Source organism: Glossina fuscipes, unplaced genomic scaffold (assembly GCF_014805625.2).
Source record: "Glossina fuscipes isolate IAEA_lab_2018 unplaced genomic scaffold, Yale_Gfus_2 0, whole genome shotgun sequence".
Lineage (NCBI taxonomy): Eukaryota > Metazoa > Arthropoda > Insecta > Diptera > Glossinidae > Glossina > Glossina fuscipes.
Genome location: NW_023998414.1, coordinates 32,941,670 through 32,954,972, shown reverse-complemented (window position 1 = coordinate 32,954,972; position 13,303 = coordinate 32,941,670). Strand labels below are relative to the sequence as shown.

General features: G+C 33.1%; 1 protein-coding gene across 1 annotated transcript in view; it reads right to left on the bottom strand.

Annotated features, from left to right (window-relative positions):
• The window catches only part of LOC119642285 (ras guanine nucleotide exchange factor B-like), a 73,841-nt gene that overhangs the window by 56,849 nt on the left and 3,689 nt on the right, over positions 1-13,303 (bottom strand). Inside the window, exon 2 of the mRNA XM_038041382.1 lies at positions 4,453-4,628. Coding sequence (XP_037897310.1) covers positions 4,453-4,628 — 176 coding nt within the window. The remainder of the gene's footprint in view (positions 1-4,452; positions 4,629-13,303) is intronic.

Genomic DNA, 13,303 nt, shown 5'->3' with positions numbered 1-13,303 from the left:
TTCTTGGCTAAATATGTGAAGAGTCTTAAATGTTTCTCCTCATTGGATTTTCACTTACGCCGATGTCTACATAAAAATATTATTTCATTAGGTTAAGCTTTGTTTTTCATATAATTATCAAAAATATCGTTGTTTGTTAGTATATGAATTATTCAAATCCACTTGCAATCCATGAGATTAAAAATTAGATTAGAGTGTAAGTCGCTAAGGTGATGATGGGTGACGAAAATTGGTGCAAAGCTCTCGATATCCGCGAACATCAAAAAAAGTTGAAGAGAAATTGCGAATGAATGCATATTTAGTATTAGCTAAAGGATAAGATAGCGCCTCTTGTAAACAGCAAAAGGAATGCACTGCTTCCATTATAAACATTCTTACATTACGCTTGACGGACGAAATTTCCATATGTAGGGAATCTGGTTTTTTTTTTACTATTAATTGCCTGAAGATGAAAAAATTCTATTAAGTTTTATCGATAATTGTCACTATTTTCATTTTTTTGCAAAGATAGACTTGCCCTACTTTCAAAATAAACGTCTCAATATATATATATATTGGAACTAATTGCCCTTAACATGTAAAAGTATATGATATATATTTTTTTCTTTTTTGTTAGGCAAACATACCGAAGATATTTACGCATATACTCGGTCATTTGATTTCCTCTTGTGAACTCAACCTATTGAACTCAAATGAATTGTGTGCCATTCGCCACCCGTTTGCTTAAAACTATCTTTCTTTAATGTGAAAATATCAAAAGGAATTTTTTTTTCTTCGCATGTATGCAACCAATATTTTCACTTACTTGCAGCGGTTCAGTTTCAATTAACGAGTACGATTGTTTGCGCACAAATCAATTGCGTGTGAGCCTACCTATCATTAACAATTAGTTCTAACTTTTTTTTCTCTTTACGTATATATATTTTAACGCTAGAAGTATAGAGTAGGTCGCTTTGAGTCAATTTAGCTTTTGATGCTTGTCATGAAGCATGCAGAGAGCAGCAGAGCAAAAAGGCTTTTTCTTTCACGTTTTCTACAGGCGCCTGCACCTATCTATCTCATCATTCTTTCACATATCATCAAAATATTTTTCATAATTTTCAACAATTTTTCGCATCTTTCTGGCAACATGGCATGACATCGGTCTGGCAGTGATTCAATCATCGGTCCGCTTTACCATTTCTTCAGCATTTCGAAACCACGTATCTGCATCGATCTGAACAGGCGGTATTTAGAAGCCGCTACATCTGGTGACTACGCTGAATGCGGCTGAACTGCCCATGCGAACTACAAGAGTATATCCTTCACAACTCGTCGTAAGTATGACCGAGCGTTGTCATGCAAGGGTTTGGCTTCGTACCTATTAATCGTTATTGCTAGTGTCTTTAGTGGTGGTATCCGTCTTCTCACATCTTTCACATCGCATGGAAATGCGTCTAGAAACATTTCCAAGCAATTGTTACTGATATTTATAAGGATATGCGTGATCGGGATCAAATTGGTTCTGACGCTTTAACAAATACGCCCAAAGTTAACGGCTAAATTATTGAGTTTGTGTGCATATCTCGTTTTATATTTATTGAGATATTTTTGATACGATCCTTGATATAATTTGTGTAAATGATATAATAAAGTTTCAAGTAAACGGTTTTTTTTTTTTTTTTTTTTTTTTTGTGGCACTTTCTGATTATATTTATAATTATTAGAGGGATGGTTTCCTACTACATGTTTTACTAGTTGAACACAGTGTATCACAACGATATTTTTTTGCATCTTACCTTGGAAGTATAATACGCTGCAGTTCTCTTACATAATACAATTTGGAAGCTTAAGCGTTTAGATGGATATTCTTAGACTTGGGAATAAAAATTCTTTTCTACTTATATTATTAGTGGTTTGTCGGTTTGTCGCACTCTATTTCCAATTCGCATAAAGAATTCGATAAAAACCCAAGCGAACTCAACGATAAGTTCTCGAATCATTTTGTGTTTTTCTTGAAAGGTACGATATTAGATGGGACTGGGAGCTTCTTCAGATTCGTGTTAACGTTAAAAGAAGTGTTGCTGTTACTTCAGCTGCCATTTGATTTCTTGCTTTTTCATTCTCATTATTTTATTATAGGTTTCTTACTATGACGTCACATATTTTAAATGTGAAATTTTTACAAAGCAAGAGTGTACAAGCACACTTCCATGCTCCTTAAGTGTTTATATGCTCTAAAAGTACATGCTATACGTATGAACTATGCAGGAAAGAAAAAACCAAAAGATGTCTTACCAAATATAATATAATTTGTTTTCATCGTTTGTATTTGCAACTCACACTGAAGAATACTAAATTATACGTTCGTTAGACGATTTAATATATTTAAGCGTAAAATTACTTTAAGCCGATGAAGACACGTTTCCTAATTGGGAAAAAATTACATTGTAAGAGTAATTTACCTTCATTTAGTATATAAGATAAATCGGTCAAGGATTGCAACAACAAAGCTCTTATCGAAAATTCGTATAAGCGATGGCGGTGCACTTGCTGCACAAGCATCGTCTATGATAAGTCAATTTTTCGTTACCGCCATTTCCTAACATCTATCTAACTTATGTTTTTTTTTGGATAACATTCCCTTCGTAGTGTTATCGACATATTTCAAAAAAAAAAAAAAAAAAAATCGTCGTTACGGTATTATTAATAAGGCGGTTTTTCTGTAATATTTTACTGAATGAAAATTTCGAACAGACTTTCTAAAGCAAGGTCACGCTGGGTCATGAATACTAAACACTTGGCATAGTATGTTTTGTTCAAGATATCCATTTATAAAGTATAACCCGATATATACCTCGGTGCGTGTTGTTTCGCTTATTTCGTTAGAGACATTTCAGACATGTACCTGCTTCAATTTCACACTCGGTGCATAAAAACTTCTTCAGCAATGATTCCAATGACTGCAAGCGCACACATCTTTCTTCAATCGGCGCGTGTAACTTGCTTGCTATTTCTTTTTATTAATCGGTGGTCTAATCTAAAAACTTATCGCCGTCTTCCCTTTAGAATTTCTTCGTACTTTTTACAACAACAAATTCGACGTGGCCATTATATGACATCCCATGCGAAGAAACAAACGTATTTTTCTGAAGGAACTAAAATGTATCCGTCGTTAGAACGACTAGAAAAAGTCACGAGTACACGAGTATTTAAAGATAAACGCACCTTAACTCTATTCTATACATTTTTAATCATTTTTATAGAAAAAAAGTTGATCGCGTCTTCCGAGTGAACAACTTTGCTTTCAATGAAATTTGATTTATATGAAATCGAATATGCGCACGGAATTTAAGTTAGTTGAGATTTGAGCACCGCAAGTAAACAGCGTCAAGTTACATCTTGTTCTGTTAGTATAAAAATGTCGAGGATATTTGCTCCATTGTATGTATGGTAAGTAAGGCAACAGAGTTCATTCTCATCGAAAACAATGTAACAATGAAAAAGAGAAATAGATTGTAAACTAGTTTTTTATTGTGATCGTGTTCTCGTTGGCCGAACGAAATTTTTATGTAATTTCTAGATTACTTTTCCTATTATATTAGCGTAAGTTAAGGTGGTTGTATCCTTAGATCAATTCCACGATCTTTCTTTAAGCATCGCCCCAAGTATTTATTTCAAGTTTTACAACAATATCGGCTTCCGAATATTAATTAAAGTTTTGCCTTCATGGGCGTGACCACAGGGTGAATCTGATCTACTTTACGTTAAGGATATACATGCGAGGTTTCAGCATTTTGCTATCATTTGTGTGACCGGTAACGTTCCAACAACAATTGGACAATAGATAGACGGACGGACAAACGCGTAGAACTAAGTTGATTCAAAATTTTACACCGATCATATATGCACGCATAAATTTTATGTGATAGCGAATAATGATTGTCGAGGTTCACATGCGGTACACTCCCGTTTTCTTTAGTCATTTGAAAATATTCGCGCTATTAATTGATTCAAAAATTGCATAGGCTGGACAGACATTCTGAGTAGGCGTACGATAAGAAAGGCGAAACTTTACAAAGACACAATGTCAAATGGCCATTAATTCATCAAATTTAGGCATAGATTGGCGCTACTTTGCGAACAGAAATTCATGAGATTCGATGATGACGTAACGAAAACGAAAATTACAAGAAACAAAATTCGACCATTGACAATGTATAGGCTACGGATTCGCGCTTCGTGTTATCCCTTATGCTTGTTACATTTTTTTTTTTTTTTTTTATTTAAAGTTTTACATTAACAACGTAGCTTATGGCGATTTAGCAAAATTAGCTTAAGGGTAAACGCATATTCTCACTTTAAAATGTAACTTTTGACTATGATTTTACTTTCGTAGGTTCGGCGAGTACTGTAATGAAATTCATGTACTTTTTCTCTTTTATGCATTTATTTAATATTTGCTTTGCTTACCTTGTATGGTCGTACAAAGAATCCACAAACTTGACTTCGTATATTTTGTAATGAAGGCACCGTCGTCCATAGCGTTAAAATTGGCGGTACCGTTGTAATTGACATTCGGCAATTTCTCTTCCGTGAATAACCACTGGGGTCCAGCTAGAGCGGCAATAACAATGGCTACCGAAATGCTGTGGAACAAATGTTGTGAAAGTACAACAAAATGTAATGGAATGTTGTTTTTTTTTTTTTTCTATTCTTCAAACATACGAACAAACAATAAAACTAAAATAAAAAGTAACTTTAAAAATGAATAAATTTAAAAATTGAAATAAAAAATAAATAAATAAATAAATATATAAATAAATAAATATATAAAATATAAAAAAAAAAAAAGAAAAAAAAAAGAAAAACCAAAAATGAACAGCAAAAGCATACGAGCTGTAAATTTATGTTACGTCTTGGTTAAATGCTCTTGAGCATGTTCTTGTGCTAAAAAATCGTATTAAATTTAATAAACAATAGAAGATAGAAAAAAAAAAAAGAAAGAGGAAAAGGAAGAGCGAGAAAGAGAGAGAGTGAGAGAGAGAGAGAGGAGAAGCATTTGAAAGCAACTATATTACTGTAAGCGCGCGCACTTACATTATACACACACACACACACACACACACACACACACACACACATATATATATATACATAAGCTTCTATGCACATACGTACATACGTACATACGTACACACCTTGTTCAAGTCAAAAATTGGAATTTTTTTTTTTGCTTCTTTCTTTAATGAATTTTTGCTTTTTTTTGTTTTTTTTGTTTTTTTTTTTTGGTTTGTAGTGGTCGCAAGGGTAGAGTATTACACAGTGTTATAAATATTTTTCAGTTTTCATTTTTAAACTCGCTCGTAATAAATAGAATTTTTTTGCGTTTACAAACAAACGTATTTATTAAACATACGCGCATATATACATATATACATATATCTAGAAAAGAATATATGTAGAAATTTTTGTTTTTTTTTTTTTTTTTTCTTTTTCTTATTTTTTTTTTTTTTTTCGGCTATCGTGTATATAGCCCTTATCCTGTGAATTACGAAATCTATGTCAGACAAAATGACTACGCGGCACGGAAACATGAAAATTTTTAAGCAAAAGAAACGCAACGAAAACAGTTAGTTGGCCAGTTATTAAATTTATTTACATCCGTAGTTTCTTGTTTTTTTTTATGAAGTAGAGCAAAGGATTTTATAAATTTTTTGAACTTGTCAATAGGAATGAATTTAATATTTCACTGGTAACGAACCGCTGGATGCCGCTGATAAGCTTAAAATTTTTACATCAATTCTATCGCGTAACTGTGCAAGAGGAACAAATCTGAGCCGCGATTATTGAATAATTTTCAAAGAAAACAAATTTTCTTTAAGGAACAAATTGAGTAAATAAAACTCAGGATAACTATAGGTAAACTGATATGATAGAGTTTCTTATTAAGGGTGATTGGAGTTGAGGTTAATTTTTTTAGAAATGCTGTGAATCGCTGTGTATTGTAAGCTATAAAGGTATCTTATTGTATCCATTCAACAGCTTTGCTATGCTAGAGGGAGAATATTCGACGGAAACGTAGGAAATATATCATCGAAATACAATCCGCTTGGAATGAAAAGGTTTCGACCTTCGGCAGAGAATTTCTTATTAAGAGTGTTTCGAGTTGAGGTTAATTTTTTTAGAAATGCTGTGAACCGCTTTGTATTGTGAGCCATATAGGTATCTTGTTTCCATTTCCATTCAACAACTATGCTAAAGGGAGAATATTCGACAGAAACGTAGGAAATATATCATCGAAATACAATTCGCTTGGAATGAAAAGGTTTCGACCTTCAGCATAATTATAATGATGATACAGGTTTGGTTAGGGCCTGTTGCGCAGCACCGATGACATTTGGAGAAAATATTTTATTAAAGTTAAGAACGCTATCACTGACCGAAAATGGAGCGTAAAAATATGTTTACTATAAATGAATGTGATTTCATATTCCATTAGTAAAATGGTATGCGATGATAAATGCGCTAATTACCTCTACACTATCCGTTATCTCCGACTACAACGAACATATAAGCATCCGACAATTATGATGATTAGGCTGTGTGTGATTTCTATTGCGAATATATTTTAGAACTGTGCAGTGTTTGCCGATGGTAAATAGTTTTGCCTAACAAAGCCGTTCCTTTTAAAAGGGTTGGGCAACCAAAACTTATTTATCAAATTTACTCATACTTACTTTGATAATATCTCGTCTAACCAGAGAGAGAAATAAATAACAAGATCATGTAATATTATATATGTAATATATAATATGTTAAAAGGCACTGGACGCATCGGCTACTATCTTATGTCCCTGTTAATGTAACATTGTTAGTTTAGCCTATATTTGGCCTATGGTTTGCCCTTTAAATCCCATTTTTTTTGTCGACAAAAAATCTATTTTAAATTTTCTATCTTGTTGTTGTTGCACACTGTTTTAAATATTTACAAAGCAAGGACGTAAGCACATCTGAGTTTTAATATATGTTACGTTATACACACATACGTGAAAAACAAATTACAATTTGTTTACATCGTTCACATGTTAACTCACATTGAAGTGTTCTAAATTGCGTGTCCGTCAGATAGCCAGCGAAAATTTTTTACATGCCATGTAGGAAGACATTTTTCCTAATTGAAAAAGACGGTTGCATAATGAAGAAGAATAATTTATCTTTATATATAGTATATAAACGAGTATGTTCGCACACACACACACACACACACACACACACACACACACACACATCATATATTTGTCAAAATTTCCGATAGCATCCGTAAAGCTTTAGAGGAAGTGCGTTATCTACTTATCTTACATGGCCGGATCCCAAGAGAGTAATCCAGACCCATGTGCCATCGTTTCCCTAACTGAAAAAATAGTACAATACACGAAATAATTGTAACAAAGTTACAGCGAATAAATGAATATACATTCAAGGAATTCAAAAGATTCATCATTAATCCTAACTCTAGTAATTTGGATCGTTTTTGATTTATTCGATTGCCCATGCGGGCCAAAAATTTCGAATTTTTACACAATGAGATAAGTGTTTAACGTAAAGTCACGTAAATGGTGGCTATATATGCTCCAACCATCGTCCGAGTTAAGCCGAATTTTTGCTTATCTCGAAATGTTTATTTTTATAAAACTCCAGCAGGTATAGTTTGTACTCGCATCGGTATATACCAAAAACTTCGTTCCTATAGTGTTGTAAGTAACGCGTTCTTCCGCTCCATTATCGTTAAGATGGAAAGAAGATTTGAATAGACTTTCCAAAGCAAAATCGGGCTTGCTCATGAGAATTAAAAACTGATTACTTCGAACCGAGCTCTTTTTCAAGACATTCTTATGTATAGCTTATCTGAGAATACATCTTAATAGCGGACTAGCTCAACTAATATGAGAAAGGAAAAAAGAAAGAAATAAAGAAAGAGCTGAAGAACATATTATTTTTCGCTTATTGGACATCATATGTAGTATGTCTGCCCATCACTATGTATATACCGTAATAAATAAGTTAAAGTGATTTTATTTTCTTCCATCAGAAATCCATTCCAATAAGCACCAAAGAAGAAATGATTAAATTTTATAGATTGGTAAGCGGTGATAAAAGTAAGTCTAAGTAAAAGGTAACTATGTAAACCATCGAACCTTGAAATTCATTTCGGGAAGAACTCTCTTTAATACTTTCATATTTGATCGCTGGTTCTCTTGTTCATACCACATATTCATTCATTATTGAATCTTTATATGTCAAACGAAATAACAAAACTATAGATAAAAGTATTTTCACTTATCGGCAAAGATATCATAAATTTGGTACGCAAAGCAGATAACACAGAAGGCAAAAAAAGAAAGTTTTTTGCTTATTACTCATGCACACTACAGCAGAGAAAGCTGTAATAATTTCCGCGTATATTCGACGAAAGATCCAGTAGGACCTGGATGAAAACGCAAAAAAAAAAAAAAAAAAAAAATCAGCCACACCCTCACGATGCTGTACATTCATGGCTTTAGTCTTAAATTCGAAATGCACATCAAAATGTCCGCATGTCCACCCAATTGTCTGCCGGTTGGTTTTGTATTCTCCCGTTCGAAATGGCTAAAATCAACCACGCCCCTCCCACATTATTATAGAGTATAAGAATTTAATTTGTTCCCTCTATTCTTGAGTTTTCTGCTAAGACAAAGATGGTGGGTATAAAATACCCGATCACAATTGTATATAATTTTTGGCCTGCTTTTCACTAATATGATTATTTTCAGCGCTGTTGTCGCTACCTTTCTCTCAACACTGTTCAGTTCACTGTTAATAGCTTTAGTTAGACCTCGCTTTACCATTTTTTTTTTTTTTTTGATAAAACTTATATCAAATCGCTTATAAAATAGCAAGGATTAGACGTTGTTCATATGTGTTTATCCTTCTCTTAAACATTGTTATGGTTTTCTCAAACATTTCCTCGATAGCTTATAGGCAGCCGTTCGTTATACTCTTTGCAACAAACTCTTTACGCTTCTATTTTGTTCAGTTCATCACTGTCATCATCTTTCCCTTTTCAACAACAACATAAAAATCCGTAAAGCAGTGAATTGTCTTTTCAACGAATTTAATATTTTGGTAGACTAGAGAAGGAACGATATGATGCTACGAAAAGCAAGTGAAAACGCAATCGTAGCGCAAGAACGACTGTAATTGCACACAATACAACTTCACTGATTCTTGAGATAAAATACCTAAGTTATACATATCTTTTTACATATTTTTTTTTTTTTTTTTTGTATTATATACCTCCGTACCATAACTGACGTAGAGTATGATTATATTATTGCAATGTTTTTGCCAAATGGCGAGGAGAATGTTTGCAACAGACATTACACATACGACGTATAGACGGACATGCTTAAATCGATAGAAAATTTGATGCACTTTGTATGGTCTCCGAATTGCAGATTCGTTCTGGGCGTTGCAAACGTTTTGAAAAAATCAATATACCCTCGTCATCTTTCGGTGATTAGTGTTATTATTATTATTATTATAATTTTTCAGACTAATTAATATATAAATTCTTGGACTTAAACGAAGCATTGAGCATTAGCCGCATAGCCTATCATCTCTAGTATTAGATATTAGGTCTAGTGATTTTAATAATGTAGTAGAAAATCTGTTACACATCAACGAATAGTAATTTGAAACCACAAAAGGATAAATGCAAAAATTAAATGCTTAAAGCATACTTGAGAAAGTGAACTAGCGTGGATTTTGGTGATGTGTGCGAGAAGAAGAATGAACCTCAGTTGATAAGCGTGACCAATGCAATCAATTGGCTTTTTGTCTGCAGACATCAGACAATTGAACATCGTTTGCGTAGCGTCTCCATCAACTTACTATACTTTCGAATAAACAAATAAATAATAAATAAATAAACATTGACGAAAGCAAGTCAAGAAATAAAAAACAACAAATGACTAAATAAAGAAATAAAGAAAGTTGTGTCGAGACAGCAAGCATACGTCTGTGCTACGAAAATCCGACATTTGATAAAGTGAGTCTGCTTGAAAATTTGCAAAATTTTAACAATTAAGAACATGCTAGTCGGACCACACCGGCAATTAAATATCCTACACCAGATCGCCTAGTATAGCTATTCGCTTTGATAATATTCGTTTTAATAATAATACTCTTAGGCAAAGGCATCTTAAACGATTCCCAATATATTACTTGGCGTGATCGAAATTTGCCAAAATTAATTGAATTTCCAAACATTTTGTTATTTGTCAATTTTCATCATAAAAACTATAAACCAGATTTACTCTCCCTAGGCCTTATTTTTGATGAGAAATCTAATATGGAGTGAGGCCCAAAAAATGGAATTATGTGGTTCAAATTTGATCAACTTATTTGTATATCAAATTTCTGACCTGATCGTATCTTCATTGTTAAGCATTAAAAATGAGGATTTTTTTTTGGCATAAAAAGGCTTACATTTCCTAAAATATTAATAATTATATTATTATCTGAAGGTATAAAGATTTAGTTTTCGTAAGAATGCTTATATGAGAGAGAGGTTTAAAAATTGCCCTAACCGAACCAAATTTTTCATAACAATTTAGAATGTCGAAATCCTATTACACAGCAAGGTTTGTCAAACAATTTTAACAATTGTAATTCTTTACGCTTTATTTTTAAAAGTCGTCATAGCGGGAAGTGATCGAAAATGTGGATCGATCTCAAGCATTTTCAATAGAATTCGTTCTTAGGTCAGACTACTACGTCAATATACGAAATTTTAATCAAATATTATATCCAAAAAATTGCAATCTGTTGGTTGAACACAAAAATACATGGACGGACAGACGGACAAGCTTAGATCAATTCAAAAACTGATTCTGAATTCCTCGGTATAACAACAGATGGTCTTGTCTTAAGCCTTTCTTGGTGTTACCCATTTTCGAACAAACTTAATTTACCCTATATCACAAAGGGTGTCGGGTATAAAAAGTGCTAAAACCAAAAATACCATTAATGATTTTTACCATACACGGTATCGCCATGTCACCAGGAAGATAAAAAAAATTGAAGTAATTTGCTGAACAAATTCCCTTTTGAAGGGAAAAAATGGCCAAAATACATGCAAGCACCTAATAATTTTGTTACAACTATTTCTTGTATTGAATTGTGTTTACATTAAGAAAACTCGTAGCGTATAGATCCGCAATGTATTTCGGAGGATTACTCTCGAAAAGTTATTTAGAATGTTGTGATCTTCACCAGCGCATAAGTTATATCTTTGCGACAACGCGACGTATATATATATTCAACGGAAGTTGTGACAAAGACAAAGATGTTAAATTTTATTAAACTAATTTTCCCTGACCATAGGTTGTGTAACATGCTTCATTTGGATGGACCAAGCAACTCTTTAGCTTAGGCTGATTGTTTGAAAATTTCACATAAGACAAAAATTCATAGACACGTCTTGAAATATCTCCATAGCCTCATAAGCAAAATTTTACTAAAATTTATTGACTAACATAAAATTTATTAATCTTCAATGCTAGCCAATCCACGCTTGTTTTTTTCCCCATAAATATGCAAATATTTGCATACCATTGCGTATACGCATTTGCAAAACGACAAAGTGTATACGCCCTTTGCTTCGTATGCACTTAACACTTGCTATGTAATATAAAGTGAGAAAAGTTAAACAGAATTTTCGCTTATAAAATGGTAGAGAGTGACCGAGCAAGCAATAAAAACGATGCTAACGTAGCTGAGCTGCATTTGCTATTTTAGCATGGAAACATCAAGACCACCTGTCATGAGCACTTTCTTGTATCTTGGAAATATTCCTAAGCGTCCTGGTAACATTTAGTTCTCTACTCACTCACAACTGCAGAGGCGATCAAGACAATAATATCATGATGCGTAATAAATTGCTTTGGACATTGAGATAAAGCAATGAATTCATTTTGACTCTCTATCGAATCTTTGCTGAGTGAGTGAGTTAAAGCTCAAGTCAGAGATTTCATGTGTGGGGGGACATGGAAATATGGAAATTTTGACTAGAAATCGCCTGGCAACGAATTGTGAAAAAAAAAAAAACGGGGTAACAGTTTGCTATGATCGTTTCTTTTACTTTAAGCTTTACTATCGCACTCGCTTGAACGTTGCAGACCTGTATTAGTAATCATTCCTTTCGATTTTTATTGTCATGATTTTTTTAGAAAGCAAACAAAAGATTAATTATCGGCCTCGTTTCACCCTTGATTGTCATCTATGCAATTAATTAGCGAAATTTTAAGCAAATTTTTTTTCGTAAAATGCCGAAATTAAATTTGTGAAAATTGTTTGTTGTTGAGCAAGTGAAAGAACGTAAAAGTTTGGGTAAATTTTTTTTTTATAATATTTATGTTATTGTAATTAACGTAGCCGAAGGAGTAAATTCGAAAACTGAAGGCTTGAAGCACTAGCAAGCAGCATGCAGTGTTATTGGTTGCATTGGAAAGCCTAGCGCAGTTAAAATTTGAACCGAACACAATTCAGTTGTTAGTTGAGATACTTTGACTACTATTTTGTTTTTATATAATAAAAATTAATTAAAATTTATAATTTGATGGCGAAAGTGAGTGATTGAGTGAGAGAGAGAGAGAGAGAGGGAGAGAGAGATTACGGCAAGAAGAGCCTGGTATAATATAGTAAAAGAATGAGACAGAAAACATGTCCTATCAAATTTTGATACATTTATTTCAGACATCGATTACGCAGTGGCCATAACAATTGTTCTCGTATAGTGTCTTAAGCTTCGTTCTTAAGGGAAGCTACTGTAAATATAGCAAATAACTGAATCGATTCAGATCGGCTGAGTGACTCATATACCTCATATATTTAGGTAACACGGAAAGAGTCATCATGTTATAGGGTGATCTGCTGTATATCTAAAGAAAGTTGAGCACCTTTTGCATATATTTATTGAATTTTTTCAAAAAAAAAAAAAAAAAAAAATACCTCCACACGAAAATGGTGTCATAACTCATGTATGCGTTCGTGTTTCGCACAAAAAGTGTCTCCTCTTTTCGTAGAGCATTTAAGCAACTTGTTCGTCCCTACCAGCTTATGAGTATAATGATTTATAATATAAGCTAAAAATGACAAAAGGAAAACAGTGAGAGCACAAGCAACCAAGACAATGGATAGTTAATAGAAAATTTTTAGTCTCGGTGTCTTGGCCATTTCAAATTTATTGCCAATTACAATTTGAATGGCTTTATTTCTTTTT